Genomic DNA, 23659 nt, shown 5'->3' with positions numbered 1-23659 from the left:
TCGTAAGTCGAGGACTTTCCCTGCCCGGGAGCGCCGCGCATGCGTGGTTCCGCCCCCTGCGCCGGCCGAGGCGTAGCTGGCAAGCGGCAGAGACGGAGCAGGCCGACCACCAGCTGGCCCAGCCCAAGGGAGGTAAGGCACCCGCCGGAAAAGGGGGAAAAAATGGCGGACAAAAAAAATGGCGGACAGCCTTGCTTGGTGGCCCCCATGAAATGGTCGATCGACCCCAAATGGGGTCCCGACCCACAGGCTGAGAACCACTGGACTAGATGATCTCCAAGGTCCCTTCCAGTTCTATTCTATTCTATTCTATTCTGTTCTGTTCTGTTCTGTTCTGTTCCATTCCATTCTATTCTATTCCATTCCATTCCATCTTCTGTTCTGTTCTGTTCTGTTCTGTTCCGTTCCGTTCCGTTCCGTTCCGTTCCGTTCCATTCCATTCTATTCCATTCCATCTTCTATTCTGTTCTGTTCTGTTCTGTTCTGTTCTGTTCTGTTCTGTTCTGTTCCATTCCGTTCTATTCCATTCCAATTCCTGAATGCTATTTCGGTCAGTCGTTCGTTTCAGTGCCGTTGTAACTTCGAACGGTCAGTAAACGAACTGTCATAATTCGAGGACTAGCTGCATCCCCATCTGTCCCTCAAGGAGGTTTTCTGGGTCACGGTTGGGGAGGAGCAGGGGCCCCTCCTTGTGGTGAGGGGAGCCAGTCACCCACCCTTTGTAGAAAGCATGGGGTCCTTCCTTCACGACCATGGTCAGCATGCAGTTCAAAGCGTTCTTGTACTGTCCGGCGCCGGAGTTCATGTACCGCGTTTTGACCACGTCCACCGGCGACGCCACCACCGTCGCGCAGAAACCGGCGCCGAACGCCGCCACAAAGTGGCACGGGAAATTATCTGGGGAGACAAAGGAGTAGAAGACCCTCAGGACGATGGGCCTCAGAGGCTGGAGAGAAGGTGCATAGCGCATTGCCTTCACCAAGAATATTCCAGGCCGCCCTCAACTCGTCACAGTTCGCTTAGTGACCATTCCGAGTTACGACGGCACTGAAAAAAAGGGACATATGACCGTTTTATCACACTTAGGACCGTTGCAGCATTCCCCGTGTGATTTACATTCAGATGGTGGGATTCAGCCGGTTCGCACTGGTTCAGGAGAATGGGGGGCTAATTTTTGTTGAGTTCGGAGAACCGGCTGAATGCACACCGTTTCTGGAAGTCTGTTTTAGGCCTGGGAGGCCTGGAGGAGGCCTCCCTGGCCTAGAACGGCCCACCGGAAGTGCATGGATGCCACTTCCAGAAATCCGTTCTAGGCCTTGGACGCCCAGGCCCAGAATGGATTTCCGGAAGTGGCATCCATGCAGAGAACCGGTTGTTCAGATATTGTGGATAACTGTTGATAACTGACTTCTATTCTATTCTATTCTGTTCTGTTCTGTTCTATTCTATTCTATTCTATTCTATTCTGTATTTTATTATTCTATTCTATTCTATTCTATTCTATTCTATTCTATTCTATTCTATTCTATTCTATTCTATTCTATTCTATTCCAATATTCTATTCTATTCTATTCTATTCTATTCTATTCTATTCTATTCTATTCCAATATTCTATTCTATTCTATTCTATTCTATTCTATTCTATTCTATTCTATTCTATTCTATTCTATTCCATTCCATATTTTCTATTCTATTCTATTCTATTCTATCTATTCTATTCTATTCCATATATTCTATTCTATTCTATTCTATTCTATTCTATTCTAATTTCATTCTATTCTATTGTATTATATTCTATTCATTATTCTATTCTATTCTATTCTATTCTATTCCATATATTTTATTTTATTTTATTCTATTCTATTCTATTCTATTCTATTCTAATTTCATTTTATTCTATTCTATTGTATTATATTATATTCATTATTCTATTCTATTCTGTATTTTATTATTCTATTCTATTCTATTCTATTCTGTATTTTATTATTCTATTCTATTCTATTCTGTATTTTATTATTCTATTCTATTCTATTCTATTCTGTATTTTATTATTCTATTCTATTCTATTCTATTCTATTCTATTCTATTCTATTCTATTCTATTCTATTCTATTCTAATTATTCTCCTCTCCTCTCCTCTCTTCTCCTAGTCTAGTCTAGTCTAGTCTAGTCTAGTCTAGTCTACCTTAACCTACCCTATCCTATCGTATCCTATCCTTACCTGTCATCAGGTGATGTTTCAGCAGGGTCTCCTTAATGAGGTCATAGGTCACCATCTCCCCACAGTTCACAATGGCGTTGCGAGTGATGTTGGGGAAGATCCCTGCCAGGGATGGAAGGAAATATCGGTTATGGAGAATGAAGGTTTTGGGATTCCAAAATTGCTTTTGGGAGGAAAAAAAAGAACAGATGTGGACAGGTACCTTTCCAGAGGCCTCGGACCCCTTCCTCCCGGGCGATTGTCCGATAGGCGTCCACTGTCCCATTGTACTTCTTGGGAGCCCCCACCAGCTGGATGTGGGCTTGGAAGCGGACTTTCACCACGTCCGTCGGTTGGGCGCAGGTCACCGCCATGGCGCCAGTGGTACAGCCGGCAAGGAGGCGGATGAAAATGCTGGTATCTGAGATAGGATGAGGGGGAAAGGGAGAAAGAGGGACGATGAACCAGCCCAGGGGAGCCTCAGTTGCTCTAGAGCAGAGTTCCCCAACATTTAATAATAATAATAATAATAATAATAATAATAATAATAATAATAATGATGATGATGATGATGATGTTGGAACCTTGGAGGTCATCTAGTCCAACCCCCTGCTCAGGCAGGAAATCCTAGACCAGAGGAGGAGGAGGACGAGGAGGACGAGGAGGAGGAAGACTATGGAGTCCTTGGTGCTCTCTGAGCTTGGTTATTTTCTTGCAGAAATTTCCTTACCTGACTAGGTAACATCATCAGTGCTAGGAGGGAGTGGGGTTTGCAGAGAGGAGAAGGAGAGGAGAGGAGAGGAAGAGGAAGAGGAGGAGTCTTATGCCAGACTCCAGACTTACGCTCGGAGCCCTTGGGCGTGTAGAGCTGCTTCACAGAGTCGTAGAGTCCGATCCGGACCGAGGCGAAACTCATCTGGCGCTGAAGGCCAGCCACCAGCCCATTGTAGAGGCTCTTGGGCCCTTCCATCTTCACCATGGTGGTGATGGTGCCCAGCACCCCCTTGTATTTCACTTGTCTGCTCGCCTTGCACGTCCTCGATTCCCCCTGGATCTGGGACGAGAAAGAGGGATTGGGTGGTGTTATCATCCTGGTTTTGGTCTAAAACGGAGTTGCTCGACCTTGGCAAGGTTAAGACACCCGGGACTTCAACTCCCAGAATTCCCCAGCCAGCATCACTCATCAAACACAGGACCCCCCCCAAAAAAGACAACAATCAAGGCTCACTATAGTATTTATGGTTAACAGTGCGCATAATGTGCACTAAATAAATTCTCTCTAGAACAGGGGTCTTCAAACTTGGCCCTTTTATGACTTGTGGACTTCAACTCCCAGAATTCCCCAGCCAGCATCACTCATCAAACACAGGACCAAAAAAAAAAAAGACAATAATCAAGGCTCACTATAGTATTTATGGTTAACAGTGTGCATAATGTGCACTAAATAATTTCTCTCTAGAACAGGGGTCTTCAAACTTGGCCCTTTTAAGACTTGTGGACTTCAACTCCCAGAATTCCTCAGCCAGGCACGCGTGCCTGGCTGAGGAATTCTGGGAGTTGAAGTCCACAAGTCACAAAAGGGCCAGGTTTGAAGACCCCTGCCCTAGAGCAATGTTTCTCAACCTTGGCAGTTTTAAGCTGTATGGACTTCAACTCCCAGAATTCATGCTGGCTGAGGAATTCTGGGAGTTGAAGTCCACAAGTCACAAAAGGGCGAAGTTTGAAGATCCCTGCTCTAGAATATAGTGACAAGGAACGCCTACAGGCAAAAAGATGCACTCATATTTATATATTTCAGGAAAGGAGGAAAAATGACACATATGGATATCTAATAGATGACCTAAGCGTGCATATTCACAATTAGCAAACTTTAAGTCCCTTCCCTGCCTTCCACCGCTGCTATGCTCAAGAAAGATTTATTGTCTTAATAAAAAGAAATATATCAGCCATGTGGCCCTGGCAGTTTTGATAAAGTGTACTGAGAACGGAGGGCTTCAAAGCTGATCCGATTAGCACATATTCCTTCCATGTTTCTACTTTGCTAACAGGCTTTTCCTCACGCTGCTCTAAACCATGGTTTGTTCAACAATAAGAAAGGTCATAAAACGGGGCAAAACCCGCTTAATAAGGGTCTCAATTAGCCATCAGAAATTTTGGGGCTCAATTGCGGCCATAAATCAAGGACTTCCTGTGCTGCACAGCGCACAGCACCACCCAACACGTGACTAGAATCTTCTGACTATCACCCGAGGCATTGAGCAGGCTAATGGATCCCTGCCCTGGCAAGGGGTTGGACTAGATGACCTCCAAGGTCCCCTCCCATCCTTCCTTGGTATGGTTCCACGCTTCACTGTCCCTGCTTGATGGCATAGCTCTCTCCCTTGGCGACCCCCCCAAAGGTGTTTTTTCAAAAGGCAACTGGACTTTCTTTGTTAATAATAATAATAATAAAGTTGGAAGGGACCTTGGAGGTTATCTAGTCCAACCCCCTGCTCAGGCAGGAAACCCTATACCATTTTGGACAAATGGCTGTCCAGTCTCTTTTTAAAGACTTCTAGTGTTGTAGCACCCACAACTTCTGAAGGCAGGTTGTTCACATCTAATTTTACAACTTTTTTGCATGGAACCCCGCAGTCACAAAATGAACTAGTGACATGGTTTTGCTGGAATCCAGAACTATGATGATGATGATGATGATGATGATGATGATGATGATGATGATGATAATAATAATAATAATAATAATAATAATAATAATAATAATAATAATAAAGTTGGAAGGGACCTTGGAGGTCATCTAGTTCAACCCCCTGCTCAAGGCAAGAAACCCTATACCATTTCAGACAAATGGCTGTCCAGCCTCTTCTTAAAAACTTCTTAAAAACTGTGCTTGAAGAGGTTTCGCTTCTCGTGCCAAGAAGCGTCATTCCGTTCTGACTGAAGGGTGGAGAATGACAGGATTTATATTCTTTGCCGTCGTCGTCTCCTTTAGTGACGTGTGCCCTTCTGAGCGGGACCTACCTGGAGCCGGACTTTTGCGGTGTCCAAGGGGAACGTGCAGAGATCAGCAACGCAGGCGGCTGTGCCAGCGCTGAGGAATTTGATGGGCGCCGACGGCGGGATGTCGGTGGGCTTCAAACCGACCATCCTTCTCGGCAACTACAATCTCCACGCCAGAAATCCTTCTTTGGGTGTTGTCTAAAAATTGGGATTTCTGCGGCAGAAACGGCTCTGCCCTTTGTGGGGAAGGAAGGAACCTAGGAGAAAAACATAATAATAAAGTTGATCGCGACAACCGCAACGATTATTACTATCGTCGCTATAATTGACGCTGGACCGAAATTTAATCGAAGTAGTTTATCCGTGTCGGCAGAACTTGAAACGCAGGGACACGCAACTGCCGAAGTGTCATCCTTGACAGAAGCTCTTGTTGACAAAGAGTATAAAAGGTGGGAGTTTTGTGGCACTGCACAAGTCCAACATGCTTTTTTGTTGCAGTTTTCTTTCAAAGGTGTTCCTCCGTGTCTCACTGTGTCAGATGGATTTAAGCTGGGGGTCATATATAGAATAGGATAGGATAGAATAAGAATAAGAATAAGAATAAGAATAGGAATAGGAATAGGAATAGGAATAGAATAGAATAGAATAGAATAGAATAGAATAGAATAGAATAGAATAGAATAGAATAGAATAGAATAGAGTAGAATAAGGATAGGATAGGATAGGATAGGAATAGGAATAGGAATTATAATAGAATAGAATTAAGAATTATTGGAATAGAATAGAATAGAATAGAATACAATACAATAGAATACAATAGATTAGAATGATAGGATAGGATAGAATAGGAATTAGAATAGAGTAGAATAGAAATAATAATGGAATGGAATAGAATAGAATAGAATAGAATAGAATAAGGATAGGAAAGGATAGGAATAGGAATAGAAATAGGAATTAGAATAGAATAGAAATAAGAATAGAATAGAATAGAATAGAATAGAATAGAATAGAATAGAATAGAATAGAATAGAATAGAATAAAAAATACAATAGAAATAGAATAGAAAATAGAACAGAATAGAATAGAATTCTTTATTGGCCAATGATGGGAGACACAAAGAATTTGTCTCTGGTGCCTAAACTCACATCTTAAAGCAGCAAATAATAGGTGATAGGTCATAATCATAATTACCATCATTAAACCTAAGTTACAAACAAATATCAATAAATCATAGTCACTAAGCGACCGATCGTAAGCCGAGAACTGCCTGTAACTAAGCAATAAAAACAGAATTTCTACCTGCACCGGGATAATTTTTCTCTCCAAATTCTCAGGCTGGTCTGCCCCATTCACAGCTCGAAGAATCTTCTTGCAAAATCGATTTCTTTCGATAACGGCTAATAAAATCATTTATCAATCAAACGATCCGGCCGGTCCAAGCACAGAGCAGGGAGCCTTCCTCACCGGCTCAAATATACGTCGGGACTCTCGTTCGTCATCCTTGTCCATCCCCATTTATAAACTCAGCCAGGCTGGCATTTCAAGAAGATGCCAACGGATGAAAACACCCATCGGGTGGCGGGTCAGCCAGTGCGAGGACTGAAATGACACCCCCCCACACACATACACACACACAGACGCCCAGTGTGTGTTTGTGGCCAAAAATAGGGGTGGCATTTGTCACTATGGAAATGTCTCCGTTTGTACACAGGGATTTTTTTTCACCCTGCAGGGGCGGTGGGGGTCTCCTGAGACACGAGGTTGTGAAACAGTGACCGGGGGTTGAGTTTTAGGATCACAGGCAGTCCTCGACTTACAACAGTTCAGTTAGTGACCGTTCAAGGTTACAACGGCACTGAAAAAAGCGACTTAGGACCCCTTTTCATGCTGACGACCGTTGCAGCATCCCCTTGATCACGTGATCAAAATTCAGAGGCTCGGCAACTGACTCGTATTTACGACGGCTGCCGTGTCCCGGGGTCACGTGATCCCCTTTTACGACCTTCTCACCAGCAATGGAGAAGACAGATTCACTTAACAACCGTGTTACTGACTTAAGGAGTGCAGTCATTCACTTAATGTGGCAGGAAAAGTTGTAAAACTCACTTAACAAGCTTCTCACTTAATGACCTACCTTTTGAGCTCAATGGCGGTCGTAAGTCGAGGATTAACCCACGTTCTTTCTGCAACCTTCCAAGCTGCACGCCTCTGTGGTGTGTGGTGGCTGCATTCAGACGAACAATTTAACCAGGTCCGGTGCAAACACACCAGGGAGGGCTGCAAAGGTCCCAACATCCTTAACTGAGTTTGTGTTAAATTGAGGAAGATGTTTAACTTAGTTTAGCAAGGGATGGAAATTTATTTTGGGGACTCTGCCAGTCTAGAAAAATGAGGGAATTCAGTACAGGTGAGTCCTTGACTTATGACTAAAGTTGGGACCATCATTTCCATTGCTGTGCCACTTGGTTGTTAAGTGAGTCATGCTGAATTTACAACCTTTCTCCTGCGGTTAAGCAGATCACCACAGTTGTTAAGTAAATCATGCGGTCGTTAAGCAAACCCACTTTCCCCCAAAGTCACCGGGAAAGACAGATTGATTCACTCAATAACCGTTTTACTGGCTTAACAGCTGCAGTGATTCACAACTGTGCTATGAAAAGTCGTAAAAGGGGGCTAAGCCTACTTAACAACTGTCTTGCTTAACGACAGAAATTTTGGACTCAACCGTCGTCGTAATTCGAGGACAACCTGTGTTGGTTGGGGTGCTGCAAGTCCACCAACGCGCAAGGCATTCGGATCTATCTTTTTGCCAACGGATGCTCCGGAGAGCTAGAATCGTCTGGCGGGAACGGATCCTTGAGGTCATCCAGTCCAGCCCCACTGCTTAAGCGAAACGTCACAGATCAGCTTCTGCGGAAGGGAAGCCAGCCGCCCCTTTGCGTATTTAGGGACGTTTGTCAGGAACATTTTGTGCTTTACCATTTACCGTTCACAGCAGCCGGGGCCGGGAAATGGTGTGACCTCCGCAACTGGGGTTGTGCAGACGTCACAGGAAATTAAAAAGTGTTCTTGTCGTCATCCTTTGGGTCAGGATCTGGCAGGAGGAAAATGCCAGCCCCTTCTCGAGTTTCTGGGACAAACAGTTCAGGCCAACAGACGTCATTTATTTGGGTGCCTCGAGTAAGTTGCCAAAATGTTCTCGCAACCAGCCGGCTGTCCGGCAAGACATGAAAATCGCCCCATTGTTAAGAGGGTGGAAGTGCGAAGGGGCACCGTGAAATTGCCTGAAATGTTATATGGCTGCCGAAGAAATAGGCTTGAATGTGTAAAAAAAATTAACTTTTGTCTTTATTGTATAAAAACCCAGAATCACAATAATAATAATACTAATTAGAAAAAAGCAAACTAAAAATTCTTCATAAATAAATTAGCACATTTCCATTTGGACAGATAATTTCCCCCGTGTTCTTAAAAAAGGGACAAACCAGTAGGATCAAGGTCTATGCCAGGGGTAGGCAACCTTGGCTCTTTTATGACTGGTGGACTTCAACTCCCAGAATTCCTCAGCCAGCATGGGGGAACTATGGCCCCTTCATGACTTGCGGACTTCAACTCCCAGAATTCCTCAGCCAGCATGGGGAAACTATGGCTCCTTCATGACTTGTGGACTTCAACTCCCAGAATTCCTCAACCAGCCATGCTGAGAGGAAAGGGAGAGGTTTCCAAGCTGAGCCATGCTGGCTCAGGAATTCTGGGAGTTGAAGTCCTCATGTCATGAAGGGGCCATAGTTCCCCCATGCTGGCTCAGGAATTCTGGGAGTTGAAGTTCGCGAGTCATAAAGGGGCCATAGTTCCCCCATGTTGGCTGAGGAATTCTGGGAGTTGAAGTCCACCAGTCATAAAAGAGCCTATATTTTAAATTATTGTACTCTATTTTAACTTCACACATACACACCTGGAGGAGTATTTGCACATCCTAGAGTGGGCTGCTTTTTTTTTTTTTTTTTGCAGCAGCAGCAGCAGTCCCCAATCCCGTGAGAACCGAGTGGCCTGTTCGCACCCCAAGTTCATTATAACTCTTGCACAATCCCTTCCGGGTCAGCCTTCATACGGGGCGTCCAGGTAAACCTCCAGTCTGCATTGGATTGGAAGGGGTTGGCGCTTGAAAATTAAAACGATTAAAATTACAAAATTAAAATTCAAGAAACGTTCAGGAAAGGGTGCCTTTTTACCCCAGGCTTGGCTTTCAGTTGCAAATTCCTCTAGGCAGGGAATCCAGAAACGATGATTTTTCAATGGGAGAAAAATGAAAAGAAGAGGCAAACAGGTGCTCCTGATGGGATTTTTAAAGAGGGAGGGAGGGAGCCTCCACGGATCCGAGGGAGCCAGAGTGCTTGAGTGGGAGATGAGAGTGTTTGGAATGAATCTCTTCCTCCCTGGCACTCGAAAAAAAAAGACACCAAAATCGGATAAAAGATGAATTCTGCTGCTACAATGAGGCTTTCCCCCCCTGTCTTCCTATTGAGGACAACTGATCAGTTTTGGTTGGCAGGTGGAATAGCTCCAAACTGACATGGATATTTGAGAAAGAAAGAGAAAGAGAAAGAGAGAGAGAGAGAGAGAGAGAGAGAGAGAGAGAGAGAGAGAAAGAAAGAAAGAAAGGGAGGGAAAAGAAAAAAACAAATAAAAAAGAGAAAGAATGAAATAAAGAAAGAAAAGAAAAAGAAAGAACAAAAGAGAAAGAAAATGAAGAAAGGAAAAGAAAAACAAACAAATAAAAAAGAGAGAATGAAAGAGAAAGAAAGAAAAGAGAGAAAGAAAAAAAGAATGAAAGAGAAAGAAAGAAAATGGAAGGAAAGAAAAGAGACAAATAAAAAAGAGAAAGAATGAAAAAGAAAGAAAAGAGAGGAAGAAAAAAAGAATGAAAAAGAAAGAAAATGGAAGGAAGGAAGGAAAAGGGACAAATAAAAAAGAAAGAATGAAAGAGAAAGAAAGAAAATGGAAGGAAGGAAGAAAGGAAAAGAAAAAGAGAGACAAATAAAGAAGAATGAAAAAGAAAAAGAAAAAGAGAGAAAGAAAAAAGAGAAAGAAAGAAAGAAAAGGAAGGAAGGAAGAAAGAGAAAACAATTTGGATTCCTCTGCTACCAGGGGCTGGGTGGGAGTGGGATAGATGCCCGGGTCCCTCCTCCCAGCTATGCCAGGGCCCCCGGCTGTCATTCAGCCCAGTGGGGGCATCTCCGCAGCTCCCATGCCAGTCACGTCAACGCTCAGGCCAGAAGGAATAAGATGCTGGGGGAAAAAATGGCGAGGGCAAGAGCTGGCCTGGAGAACGTTAGCTCTCCTGGTGGTGCCCACTCCAAGCTCAAAGTTGCCTTCCGGACGGCCGTTGCAGGGGATGCCGACCTGCGTTATCTTGGCTTGCCCGTGTCTCCAGGTTCTTCACGGGAACAAAGTGCTGGATTATTATGTGCTGTTTCAGAAACAAGGGCGGGGGGGGGGGAGGGCACAGGGAAGAGGGATCCTGCCCTGCTGGGAGATGCCCTCCTTTGTCAAGACGGCTGAAGTCGCAGTGTGCTATAGAGGCTGCCTTTTGCAGAAGGCTTTATCCGACGGACTCGGCCCGGCGGGCTTTATGCTTTTTTGGAGAACTGCGTGGAAAAGATCCGAGCGATCCTTTTCGTTTCCTCTTCGGGCAGCTGGAGGGGCATCGGGCGCGGACTGGGCTGGACCGGCCTTCGGTCAGACATTCCCGGAGCCTGGCTTGGGTCCTCTCCAGTCTGAAACGAAGGAGGGAAAGGGCTCTCAAGAGCTTCTGTGTTGTTCTCAGACAGAAATCATTTAACAAAAAAACACACACACACAAACCAATTTCTTTGATGACTACAGAGACGCTGCTCTGGAAGGGAGAGGGGCAGTTTCTAAATTTGATGCACGGAGAAACTAAATGAATAAGGAATTAAAGGTCCAGGAACACGAGTTCCTTCTAGGGATCAACTGATTTGCTGAGAGGCAAAATGAGATGGGTGGCATTTAAATTTGATAGATAGACAGACAGACAGACAGACAGACAGACAGACAGACAGACAGACAGACAGACAGATACATATGGGTTGAAGGATGGATAGTTGGATGGAACTAGAAAGGGATAGATGATGGATGGATAGATAGATAGGTAAAGATAGGTAGATGATAGATACAGACAGATAGATAGATAGATCATTAGATAGATAGATAGATAGATAGATAGATAGATAGATAGATAGATAGATAGATAGATAGATAGATAGATAGATAGATAGATAGATAGATAGATAGATAGATGAGGAGAGATGATAGATAGATAGATAGATACAGACAGATAGATAGATAGATAGATAGATAGATCATTAGATAGATAGATAGATAGATAGATGAGAGAGATGATAGATAGATAGATAGACAGACAGACAGACAGACAGATAGACAGATAGATAGATAGATATGGGTTGAAGGATGGATAGTTGGATGGAACTAGAAAGGTATTGATGATGGATGGATAGATGGATAGATAGATAGATAGATAGGTAAAGATAGGTAGATGATAGATACAGACAGATAGATAGATAGATCATTAGATAGATAGATAGATAAATAGATAGAGACAGATAGATAGATCATTAGATAGATAGATAGATAGATAGATAGATAGATAGATAGATAGATAGATAGATAGATAGATAGATAGATAGATAGATAGATAGATAGACAGACAGACAGACAGACAGACAGATAGATAGATAGGCAGGCAGGCAGGCAGGCAGGCAGGCAGGCAGACAAGACAGACAGAGCGATCAACCGACTGACCGACCGACAGTTGAGAGAGAGAGAGAGGATAGATGGATGGATATTTAGAGACAGATGATATTGTTGGATGGATGAATGGATAGGTAGATGAGAGAGAAAGACCTAGATTGACAGAGAGACGGATGGATGGATGGATGAGTGGATGGGAGCAGAAAGACACAGACAGACAGGGACAGAGATGGATGGGTGGATAGATAGATGAGAGGAAAAGAGAGAGAGAGAGAGAGAGAGAGAGAGAGAATGAATGAATCTGGCTTCCGCATTGACTTTGCTAGTCAGAAGGTCGCAAAAGGGGATCACGTGACACCCCCCTCCCCGGGACACTGCAGCCGTCATAAACACGAGTCAGTTGCCCAGGGTCCGAATTTTGATCACGTGACCCGTTGGGGATGCAGCGACAGTGTGTGAAAGGGCCCTAAGTCGCTTTTTTCAGTGCCGTTGTAACTTCGAACGGTCGTTAAACGAAGCCGGGGACCGCCTGTCTTGTAGAAAGGGGCGTTCCCGTTGGACGGGGGGGCGGGATTGCCGAGAATCAGAACAAGCCAGCATCCCGCAACTGGCCAGCATCCTTGAAACGCAAATTTTAAGCCCCTGCCACTGCTTTAGAAGCACATTTCTTAAAACGGCATCTTTTATTCAGGGGGGAAAATGGTTTTTCCGTCCCAGATTTGAATTGTGCTGATGAAGGATCCTTATTTTTATTTTTTAATCAGCCTTCTCTCTACCTTGCCCAGAATTTGGGGGGAAAAGCAAGGGAAGCAAGCCAAAAGAAGCCGCAGGAGGAGGTGGGGTGGCCATTAATCTCTGTTCTGCAATATTAAACCCTGGTTGGGAACCCACCAGGTGGCTGGTCAGCAGCTATTAATGGCCCTGCCACCTTTCACCCACTGAGGGGGCCTGTTTTCCTCTCCAGGCTGCACCCTGAAACTCCAGGAAAGGGGGCTGGTTTCGGGAAAGGGGCCGGCCGTCCTCGGCGGAGTTCCGCTTATCCAAGCAATAAACTGGGTCGCTAATAATACACTCGGCTGCACTTTCGCCTCCGCTGGGTTCTAGCAATAAAGCGGATTTTTTTTGTGTGTGTGTGTGTGTGCAAACGGCAGGATCTAAACCCAGCAGTCATCAAGTATGTGTGCCAGAGAGAAAGGGGGTGGCTTAAAAACCTCACACACACCCCGGTGCTTGCGAAATAGAGGGAGGGAGGGAGGGATGATATAGATGAGATATAGATTAGGTAATAGATAGATAGATAGATAGATAGATAGATAGATAGATAGATAGATAGATAGATAGACAGACAGACAGACAGACAGACAGATAGCTTTCATGCCTAAGGCGGGACTAGAATTCACCGTCTCCTGGTGATTGGTCCAAAGTCACCCAGCTGGCTTTCACGCCTAAGGCGGGACTAGAACTCTCAGTCTCCTGGTGATTGGCCCACCCAGCTAGCTTTCATGGCTAAGGCAGGACTAGAACTCACTGTCTCCTGGTGATTGGTCCAAAGTCACCCAGCCGGCTTTCACGCCTAAGGCGGGACTAGAACTCTCAGTCTCCTGGTGATTGGCCCACCCAGCTAGCTTTCAGGGCTAAGGCAGGACTAGAACTCACTGTCTCCTGGTGATTGGTCCAAAGTCACCCAGCCGGCTTTCACGCCTAAGGCGGGACTAGAACTCTCCGTCTCCTGGTGATTGGCCCAAAGTCATCCAGCTGGCTTTCATGCCCAAGGCGGGACTAGAACTCCCTGTCTCCTGGTGATTGGCTTGAAGTGACCCAGCTGGTTTTCATGCCTAAGGCAGGACTACAACTCTCCGTCTCCTGGTTTTTAGGTCAACATCTTAACCACTACACCAGTGGTTCTCAACCTTTTTAATGCCACGACCCCAACCGGTCGTAAGTCGAGGACTAAACCGGTCGTAAGTCGAGGACTAAACCGGTCGTAAGTCGAGGACTAAACTGGTCGTAAGTCGAGAACTACCCAACCGGTCGTAAGTCGAGGACTTTCCCTGCCCGGGAGCACCGCGCATGCGTGGTTCCGCCCCCTGCGCCGGCCGAGGCGTATCTGGCAAGCGGCAGAGACGGAGCAGGCCGACCACCAGCTGGCCCAGCCCAAGGGAGGTAAGGCACCCACCGGAAAAGGGGAAAATGGCGGACACAAAAAATGGCGGACAGCCTTGCTTGGCGACCCCCGTGAAATGGTCGATCGACCCCAAATGGGGTCCCGACCCACAGGTTGAGAACCACTGCACTACACCAAACGGGCTCTCCTGCCCAAATACCCCAAGGTCCCGGCCTCTGTGCAGTTGGACAAAGCCCTTCTAGATGACCCAAGGAAGCAGACCATCCAATGCCACCTAGGTGACCCTGTTCGGGGGCTCCCTCGGCGCCCAGTGCTGTAACTTTCCAGTTGCTGAAAGTTCAGACAAATGACACCCGTCTCGGATTACGGGCCTCCTATTTATATAGACTTATTTACACTTAATCCGGAGGGGCTTAAAATGTCGACAGGGCCGCTCGGCGTCTTAAGGGGCCGGCCAAGATGGCAGCTGGCTCCCCTCCCGCCATCCTGCAGGTGGGTGTTGCTGGCACAGCTGAAAATCCATCCGGCTGCACCCGGCTCCTGTTTGCCTCTGTACAGCTTTAGTCAGCAAGTGAGGCGGCCGGCTGTGAAAAGGCAGCCAGGTGAAGGGAACGTTTCCTGGAGACTTCCTCTGCTGAACAACCCACTTCAGGTCCAGGCTCTTCCCAGGTCAACCCCGAGTGCCCAGCGCAAGGAATCTCAGCTGACCGGGAAGGATCTGGCGCATCTCCTCAACTTTTTGATCAGCTCAAGACCCGTTGGCTGGCTGGCATTAAGGATGAGGAGCTGGAAGCGAGAAGATGCTGCAACCCACAGCTCTCTTTTAGCCGCCAGTAGGACAATTCAAGAGACCCCCCCCCGCAAGGTTTCCCCTCCCCCAATAAGAATCTCTCAAGTGAGGGATGTGCAGGTTCCCCCAGGCATTCGAATAAAAATAGAAATAAAAAAGAGAAGAGAAGAAGAGAATAGAAGAGAATAGAAGAGAATAAGAAGAGAAGAGAAGACAATAAGAAGAGAAGAGAAGAGAGAGGGAAGGGAAATAAGGAATAGAATAGAATAGAATAGAATAGAATAGAATAGAATAAGAAAGTTGGAAGGGACCTTGGAGGTCATCTAGTCCAGGGATAGGCAACATTGGCTCTTTTATAATTCGTGAACTTCAGCTCCCAGAATTCCTCAGCCAGCATGGGGGAACTATGGCCCCTTCATGACTCGTGAACTTCTAAGCCCAGAATTCCTGGGCTAGCATTGTGGAACTAGGGCCTCTTCATGACTTGTGGACTTCAACTCCCAGAATTCCTCAGCCAACATGAGGGAACTATGGCTCCTTCATGACTGGTGGACTTCAACTCCCAGAATTCCTCAGCCAGCATGGGGGAACTATGGCCCCTTCATGACTTGTGGACTTCAACTCCCAGAATTCCTCAGCCAGCATGGGGGAACTATGGCCCCTTTATGACTTGTGGACTTCAACTCCCAGAATTCCTCAGCCAACATGAGGGAACTATGGCTCCTTCATGACTGGTGGACTTCAACTCCCAGAATTCCTCAGCCAGCATGGGGGAACTGTGGCTCCTTCATGACTCGTGGACTTCAACTCCCAGAATTCCTGAGCCAGTATGAGGGAAACTTTGGCCCCTTCATGACTCGTGGACTTCAACTCCCAGAATTCCTGAGCCAGCATGGCTCAGCTTGGAAACCTTTCCCTTTCCCCTCAGCGTGGCTGGCTCAGGAATTCTGGGAGTTGAAGTCCACGAGTCCTAAAAGAGCCCAGGTGGCCTACCCCTGATCTAGTCCAGCAGACATTTGCTCTAAATGGTAAAGGGTTTCTTGTTCAAGCAGGGGGCTGGACTAGAAGACCTCCAAAGTCCGTTATTCTGTTATTCTACTCTCGGTGTGGGAAACCCGTCTGAGCCGTGCGCAGAGGTGTGCACAGAGGTGTGTACAAGGCCTACGGACAGCGAAGGGCAGAGAAGAAGAGACAAAGGAGAGGGGGGCTAGGAGAAAAAGGGGAGAGGGGGAGCATTGCGAAGCGCACGGCTGGCACGCAACGTTGGCTGGTTCCCACGCACTGCCTGTGCATTTTCACACAGCCTTGAACCCCCCTCCATTCCCAGGACTCGGCATTCATGTTGCAGATGCAAGAAGAACAGCGGGAAGATAGCCGAAATGTTTCTTGTTTTTTGTTTGACGCTCTGCCCTAAGCTGGCTGGGACAAAACTCCTCCAGGAGTCTTAACAGAATAACCAAGTTGAAAGGGACCTCGGAGGTCATCTAGTCCAACTCTCTGCTCAAGCGGGAGACTCTCTAGCGTTCTGGAGAAAGGACTATCCAAACCTTTCTCAAAACCCTCAAGGGATGGAGCACCCACAGGTGCTCCAGAATAACAGAACAACAGAGTTGGAAGGGACCTGGGAGGACATCTAGTCCAACCCCCTGCTCACGCGGAAGACCAATGACCATCCAGCCTCCTTCCTAAAACCCTCCAGGGATGGAGCACCCACAAGTTCTTACAAAGATGCTGTAGTCATAAAGTGGATCGCCGCAGTCGTAAGAGTGCTGCTGCAGTCACAAAGTAAACCAACGTGGCACGGTTTTGTCGGAAACCAGAAGCCACTGCCGGTTTTTGGCAAAACCAGTCGTAAAATCCTGCACGTGATTTGGGGACTCTGCAAACGGCAGGAAATGTGGCCCAATTGCCGAGTGCCCCAAGGGTGTCCCAGAGCTTTGGATCTGGGTTGTAAGTCCCCCTTTTCAGCTTGGTCCTAACTACTAATGCTCATTTAGTGACCGGTCCTAAGTCAAGGACTACATGTCATGAAGAGGAGAGTGTCATTCTCCCCTTTAATATAGCAGAGTTTAATATATAGCTGGCATATTTGTTTCTCAACTTGCACCCAAAGGTGCAATTTTGGTGGATGAAGACGTCCGGATAATCGCACAGAAAAATCCAGGTAGTCCTCAACTTACAACAGTTCATTTAGTGACCGTTCAAAGTCACAGCAGCCCTGAAAAGAGCGACTCGTGATCGTTTTTCGCACGTAAGACCTTCGTAGCATCCCTGTGATCGAAATTCGGAGTCAGCTTGGCAACTGACTCGTAGTTATGACCGTTGCCGTGTCCCCAGGTCACGTGTTCCCCTTTTTGCGACCTTCTGTCAATGGGGAAAGCCAGATTCGCTTAACAACTGGGTTACTCACTTAACAGCTGCAGGGATTTCACTTAACAACGGTGGCAGGAAAAGTCGTGAAATGGGACAAAACTCACTTAACAAATGTTTCATTTAGCGACGGAAAATTTGGGCTCAATTGTGGTCGTAAGCAGAGGATTTCCTGTATACAATTAGGTTGAATATTTCCATTAGGGAACTGGAGCGAGGGAAGGCTAATGGCCTCTGGGTTGAAAGGCTGGCTTTTTCCCCAGGAGAAACTCAAAAGGCAGTAGTACCTTGTGGACCTCTTGAGTCCAAATAGAATAGAATAGAATAGAATAGAATAGAATAGAATTTCCATGGAGGTCCAAGCAGAGAGAATAGAAAATTTGGAATGGAATGGAATGGAATAGGATAGGATAGGATAGGACAGGACAGGACAGAATAGAATAGAAATACAGAATTGAATAGAATAGAAATACAGAATAGAATAGAATACAATAGAATTACAGAATAGAATAGAAATATAGAATAGAATAGAAATATAGAATAGAATAGAACAGAATAGAAATATAGAACAGAATAGAATAGAAATACAGAATAGAATAGAATTACAGAATAGAATAGAATACAACAGAATTACAGAATAGAATAGAAACATAGAATAGAATGAAAGATGGAGGGCAAGAGAAGAAGGGAACGACAGAGAATGAGGTGACTCCAGAAGATGGTAGAGGACAGGAAGGCCTGGAGGAACGTTGTCCATGGGGTGGCGATGGGTCGGACACGACTTCGCAATTAACAACAACATAGAATAGAATAGAATAGAATAGAATAGAATATGGAATGGAATGGAATATAGAATAGAATAGAATAGAATAGAATAGAATAGAATAGAAGAGAAGAGAAGAGAAGAGAAGAGAGCTGGAAGGGACCTTGGAGGTCTTCTAGTCCAGCCCCCTGCCCAAGCAGAAGAATCCAAAGATCCAAAAAGCAAGATTTAGCCTTTTAAATTAGCCTATCATCATATTGGCTGGGGAATTCTGGGAGCTGAAGTCCACAAGGCTTAATGTCACCAAGGTTGGAACACCCCCCCCCCCCCGTTCTAAAGCAAGAATTTTTCTATCTTTCTGTTCCTTCCTTTTCGTTTTCTGTCCCTGTTAAACACCTCAGGAATCTCCGTCCAAGAGAAGTTCACGCCTCTCTGATCTTGGCCATCATTCCTTCAGGGTCATTAAAGGTCTAATTCTGCTTAAACCCAAGCAAGATGTTCCCCTCTTTTGCCAATGCTCTTTATAGATTTCCCCAGAGGCCAGGAGGTGCCTCTTAAATCTGCTCTGGGTGGAAATGACAGCCTGCACGTCACTCGCCTGGGTGAAATCTACCCTGGATTTATGAGGTCGGTGTAAAGAACTTTCTGAGGACTATAAAAAAAAAAAAGCCAACTCCAACTTTGGCCACTTTAAGGAAAGAACAGGACGGTATGTGCACCGATAAATGATTTTGCTTCTAAAATTACCCATTTTGGAACCCAAAGCTTTCTTGATTTATCACTTACACAGTGGTTGCTCCTCGGATTTTTAGCTTACACACTCCCTACTCAGAGAGATGGCTGCTAATTCCAAACTCAAGAATGAAATGAATTAGGTTCATTGAAGACAAGGGTCTTCAAACTTGGACCTTTGATGACGTGTGGACTTCAACTCCCAGAATTCCTCAGCCAGCATGGGGGAACTATGGCCCCTTCATGACTCGTGGACTTCAATTCCCAGAATTCCTCAGCCAGCATGGGGAAACTGTGGCCCCTTCATGACTCGTGGACTTCAACTCCCAGAATTCCTCAGCCAGCATGGGGGAACTATGGCCCCTTCATGACTCGTGGACTTCAATTCCCAGAATTCCTCAGCCAGCATGGGGAAACTGTGGCCCCTTCATGACTCGTGGACTTCAATTCCCAGAATTCCTCAGCCAGCATGGGGGAACTATGGCCCCTTCATGACTCGTGGACTTCAACTCCCAGAATTCCTGAGCCAGCATGGGGGAAACTTTGGCCCCTTCATGACTCGTGGACTTCAACTCCCAGAATTCCTCAGCCAGGCATCAAAGGGCCAAGTTTGAAGACCCTTGTTCTAGAAGATTCCATGCCCTGTCAGCCTCCCTGAGGCCTTCTGTTTTTCGCTTCCATTTTGGACAGGTGGTTCTCGACTTAACGACAATTGTGCCCAAAATTCCTGTTGCTAAGTGAAACAGTGGTTAAGTGGGTTTTGCCCCATTTAATGCCCTTTCTTGCCGTAGTTGTTAAGTGAATCACTGCAGTTAATGACACGGTTGTGAGGTGAACCTGGCTTCCCCGTTGATTTTGCTTGTCAGGGGGTCGCAAAAGGGGATCGTATTTATGACCCCTGCGACCGTCATAAATACGAGTCGGTTGCCCAAGTGACCAAATTTTGACCCAGGGGATGCTGTAGCGGTCGTAAGTGTGGAAAAACGGTCATAAGTCGCTTTTTTCAGCAGCGTTGTAACTTGGAACGGTCACTAAATGAACGGAATGAGGAACACCTGTCAGGTTTTCAACAACAATCAAGGCTGCAGATGGGGATGGTCGCACAATGGAGAAAAGAGTCTAAAATTCAATATACAAGGCTGAGTTGTGCCCCATAACCAAGACATAACTGCGACAAATCTCTCAACATTTAATAATAATAATAATAATAATGATTAAGTTGGAAGGGACCTTGGAGGTCATCTAGTCCAACCCCCTGCTCAGGCAGGAAACCCTATACCATTTCGGACAAATGGCTGTCCAGTCTCTTCTTAAAAACTTCCAGTGTTGGCGCATTCACCGCTTCTGGAGGCAGGTGGTTCCCCTGGTTAATTGTTCTCACTGTCAGGATGTTTCTCCTTAGTTCTAGATATATCTGGTTTATTTATATGATTTTACAATTTCTATGAGGGATAAATTTCTGCTGACGACACCAACGTCCTGGTCTCTGCAAACTTTATACGCTCTCCTAGCTGTGCCGGGCTTTCTTCAAATATCTTTAAATATAATCCATCCATTTCCCCCTATACCCTCTGGAAATTAACAGCTGGCTTTTTTAAAACAGCCAACCAACCGTAAACAACACCCCAAACAAGAAGCACCAACTCAAGAGGAAGAAGGTAACAGCAAATAATAGTCTAATCAAGGAATTCATCAACGCTGACAAGGCAAGCTCTTTGTATATACAAATGAGTGCAAACCTCACTCCCTAGTAGCACTGATGACGTTACCTAGTTGGGTCGTGAAACGTCCGCCAGAAAACAACCCAACTCAGAGAGCACCAAGGATCTCTCAGAAATTGTCCAGATTGAGTAAAACAGCCACAAGGGAAGGTCTTTTAAACCTGTCGGATATCCCCCAGAAGAGTACAATTTCTAAATAATAATGGTGGGATAGGAGGGAGGGACTCACACAGTCTTCCTCCTCCTCCTCCACTCCACAAACCCCACTGCCTCTTAGCATTGATGATGTTACCTAGCTGGGTCATGAAATGTCTGCAAGAAAACCACCAAACTCAGAAAGCACCAAGGACCACAGTCCTTCCTTCCTTCCTTCCTTCCTTCCTTCCTTCCTTCCTTCCTTCCTTCCTTCCTTCTCCTCCTCCCTTCTAGCACTGACGATGTTACCTAGCTGGGTCATGAAACGTCTGCAAGAAAACCACCCAACTCAGAGAGCACCAAGGACCACAGTCCGTCCTTCCTTCCTTCCTTCCTTCCTTCCTTCCTTCCTTCCTTCCTTCCTTCCTTCCTTCCTTCTCCTCCTCCCTTCTAGCACTGACGATGTTACCTAGCTGGGTCATGAAACGTCTGCAAGAAAACCACCCAGCTCAGAGAGCACCAAGGACCCCACAGTTCTCCTCCTCCTCCTCCCCTTCATCCCCTCCTCCACTCCACAAACCCCACTGTCTTTGAGCCTGATGATATTACTTAGTTGGGTCATGAAATGTCTGTAAGAAAACAACCAGACAGCACCAAGGACCCCGAATCTTCCTCCTTCTCTTCACTAACCCCCCTCCCTTCTAGCACTGATGATGTTACCTAGCTGGGTCATGAAACGTCTGCAAGGAAACCACCCAGCTCAGAGAGCATCCAGGACCCACAGTCCCGCTCCTCCTCTTCCTAGCACTGATGATGCTACCTAGCAGGGTAATGAAGTGTCTGCAAGAAAACAGCACCAAGGACCACCCCCCCAGTCCTCCTCCTCCTCCTCCTCTCTACATACCCACTGCCTCCTAGCACTGATGATGTTACCTAGTTGGGTAATGAGATGTCTGCAAGAAAACAAACAAGCTCAGTGCGCACACCAAGATCCCCACAGCCTTTCTCCTCCTCCTCCTCCTCCGCAAACCGCACTCCCCCCCCCCCCCAGCCTGATGGTGTTCCCTAGTTGGGTCATGAAACGTCTGCAAGAAAACCACCCAGCTCAGAGAGCACCAAGGACCCTCACAGGCTTTTGAAGCATTCAGGGAGTTGAAGGCTGAACTAATTCTGACTCCAGGATTGCCTTGGTGTCACGGCCGACGTGCGAAGGGCTGACGGCCCGTTTGCAGGATCCTTAGTGGATCGGATGGATTAGCGGGAGATCTTTTCCCTCACGAAGCCACGTTTATGTGGATATTAATCCTATCAAGATCTGGGGAAGAACAAGAGTTTTTTCCTCTATAATATTCAGGGCTGAAGATCAGGCAGAGGAGAAAATGCAAACAGCTCCTCTACTGATTTTATTGATTATTTATTTACCGATCACACTTGCAAGTGACCCTGGGCGGCTTGCATTTTATATCAAACAATTTTTAAAAAAATAATACTTACTTTATTTGCAGCAGCCAGTGGAGAGTTCGAGGAAGCGCTGAGAAATCTCATGGAGACCTCCAGGTGTTGTGGGGGAAGGAAGAAATTGGGCACCATAATAGGCTCGGATCTGAGGGACAGAGTTAAGGAACAGAACAGGTGGGGCGTACACAGCGGTTCATTTAGTGACCGTCCAAAGTTACAAAGGCACTGAAAAAAAGCGACTGACGGCCGTTTTCCACACTGAACGACCGTTGCGGGGTCACGCAATCAAAATTCGGACTCACCGACTCACATTTATGACGGCTGGACATGGCGGCGGTCCCCGGGGGTCCGGCGATCCCCTTTTGCGACCTTCTAGCGAGCAAAGCCAACGGGGAAGACGGATTCACTTAACAGTTGTTCAATTACGGTCGTACGTCGAGGACTGCCTTGATTTCAGTTCTGTTCCTGGGGGAGATTCTTCTGACGAAGAGGCAGGGAGCCCTTTTCTTCCGAGGGTCCGTCGCGGCTGGGAAGATTCCCAGAATGCTCTGGGGCCACGTCAGAACCTCCAAGGGACCCTTCTTCTCCCCCCGGGCATTGAGGTCAATTTGTAGCCCCCTCCCCTTTTTTTCCTGAGGTTTCACAGAGAAATCCTTCTTAGCCAAGTCGAGTTAAATCCCCAGCTTGCCTCCAGTTGAGATGGGCAGCATATAAATATAATAAATACATTTATCTCCCGCTAGATCTGGCACCTGTCTAGATCTAGAATGACTAGTGGAGAAGAAGGCAGAGCTTCACAGAGCCAATTGGTTGTAAAGACACCAGGCTAGAAAATAGGAGACGGTGAGTTCTAGTCCCGCCTTAGGCACGAAAGCCGGCTGGGTGACTTTGGGCCAATCACCAGGAGACGGTGAGTTCTAGTCCTGCCTGAGACTTGAGAGCTGACTGGGTGACTTTGGGCCAATCACCAGGAGACGGTGAGTTCTAGTCCCGCCTTAAGACAGGAAAGCCGGCTGGGTGACTTTGGGCCAATCACCAGGAGACGGTGAGTTCTAGTCCCGCCTTAGGCATGAAAGCTGGCTGGGTGACTTTGAGCCAATCACCAGGAGACNCTTTGGGCCAATCACCAGGAGACGGTGAGTTCTAGTCCCCGCCTTAGGCATGAAAGCCGACTGGGTGACTTTGGGCCAATCACCAGGAGACGGGAGTTCTAGTCTCTGCCTTAGGCATGAAAGCCGACTGGGTGACTTTGGGCCAATCACCAGGAGACGGTGAGTTCTAGTCCCGCCTTAAGACAGGAAAGCCGGCTAGGTGACTTTGGACCAGTCACCAGGAGACGGGAGTTCTAGTCTCTGCCTTAGGCATGAAAGCTGACTGGGTGGCTTTGGGCCAATCACCAGGAGACGGTGAGTTCTAGTCCCGCCTTAAGACAGGAAAGCCGGCTGGGTGACTTTGGGCCAATCACCAGGAGACTGTGAGTTCTAGTCCCGCCTTAGGCACGAAAGCCAGCTGGGTGACCTTGGAGCAGTCCCTCCCTCTCTCCCCAACCCACCTCGCAGGGTTGTTGTGGGAAA

General features: G+C 46.5%; 2 protein-coding genes across 2 annotated transcripts in view; both read right to left on the bottom strand.

The window, feature by feature from the left end:
• The window catches only part of LOC107287018 (mitochondrial uncoupling protein 3), a 9515-nt gene extending 4064 nt beyond the window's left edge, over positions 1-5451 (bottom strand). Inside the window, exons 1-5 of the mRNA XM_015815468.1 lie at positions 5221-5451; positions 3043-3253; positions 2423-2620; positions 2221-2322; positions 717-897 (exon numbers count right to left, since the gene is read on the bottom strand). Coding sequence (XP_015670954.1) covers positions 717-897; positions 2221-2322; positions 2423-2620; positions 3043-3253; positions 5221-5346 — 818 coding nt within the window. The 5' untranslated portion in view covers positions 5347-5451. The remainder of the gene's footprint in view (positions 1-716; positions 898-2220; positions 2323-2422; positions 2621-3042; positions 3254-5220) is intronic.
• Positions 5452-10829: 5378 nt separating this feature from the next.
• Positions 10830-23659, bottom strand: part of C2CD3 (C2 calcium dependent domain containing 3) — an 81415-nt gene continuing 68585 nt past the window's right edge. Inside the window, exons 31-32 of the mRNA XM_015815486.1 lie at positions 22160-22230; positions 10830-11008 (exon numbers count right to left, since the gene is read on the bottom strand). Coding sequence (XP_015670972.1) covers positions 10830-11008; positions 22160-22230 — 250 coding nt within the window. The remainder of the gene's footprint in view (positions 11009-22159; positions 22231-23659) is intronic.

Source organism: Protobothrops mucrosquamatus, unplaced genomic scaffold (assembly GCF_001527695.2).
Source record: "Protobothrops mucrosquamatus isolate PMUCROS unplaced genomic scaffold, P.Mucros_1.0 scaffold344, whole genome shotgun sequence".
Lineage (NCBI taxonomy): Eukaryota > Metazoa > Chordata > Lepidosauria > Squamata > Viperidae > Protobothrops > Protobothrops mucrosquamatus.
This window is presented reverse-complemented; position numbering and strand designations above follow the sequence as displayed.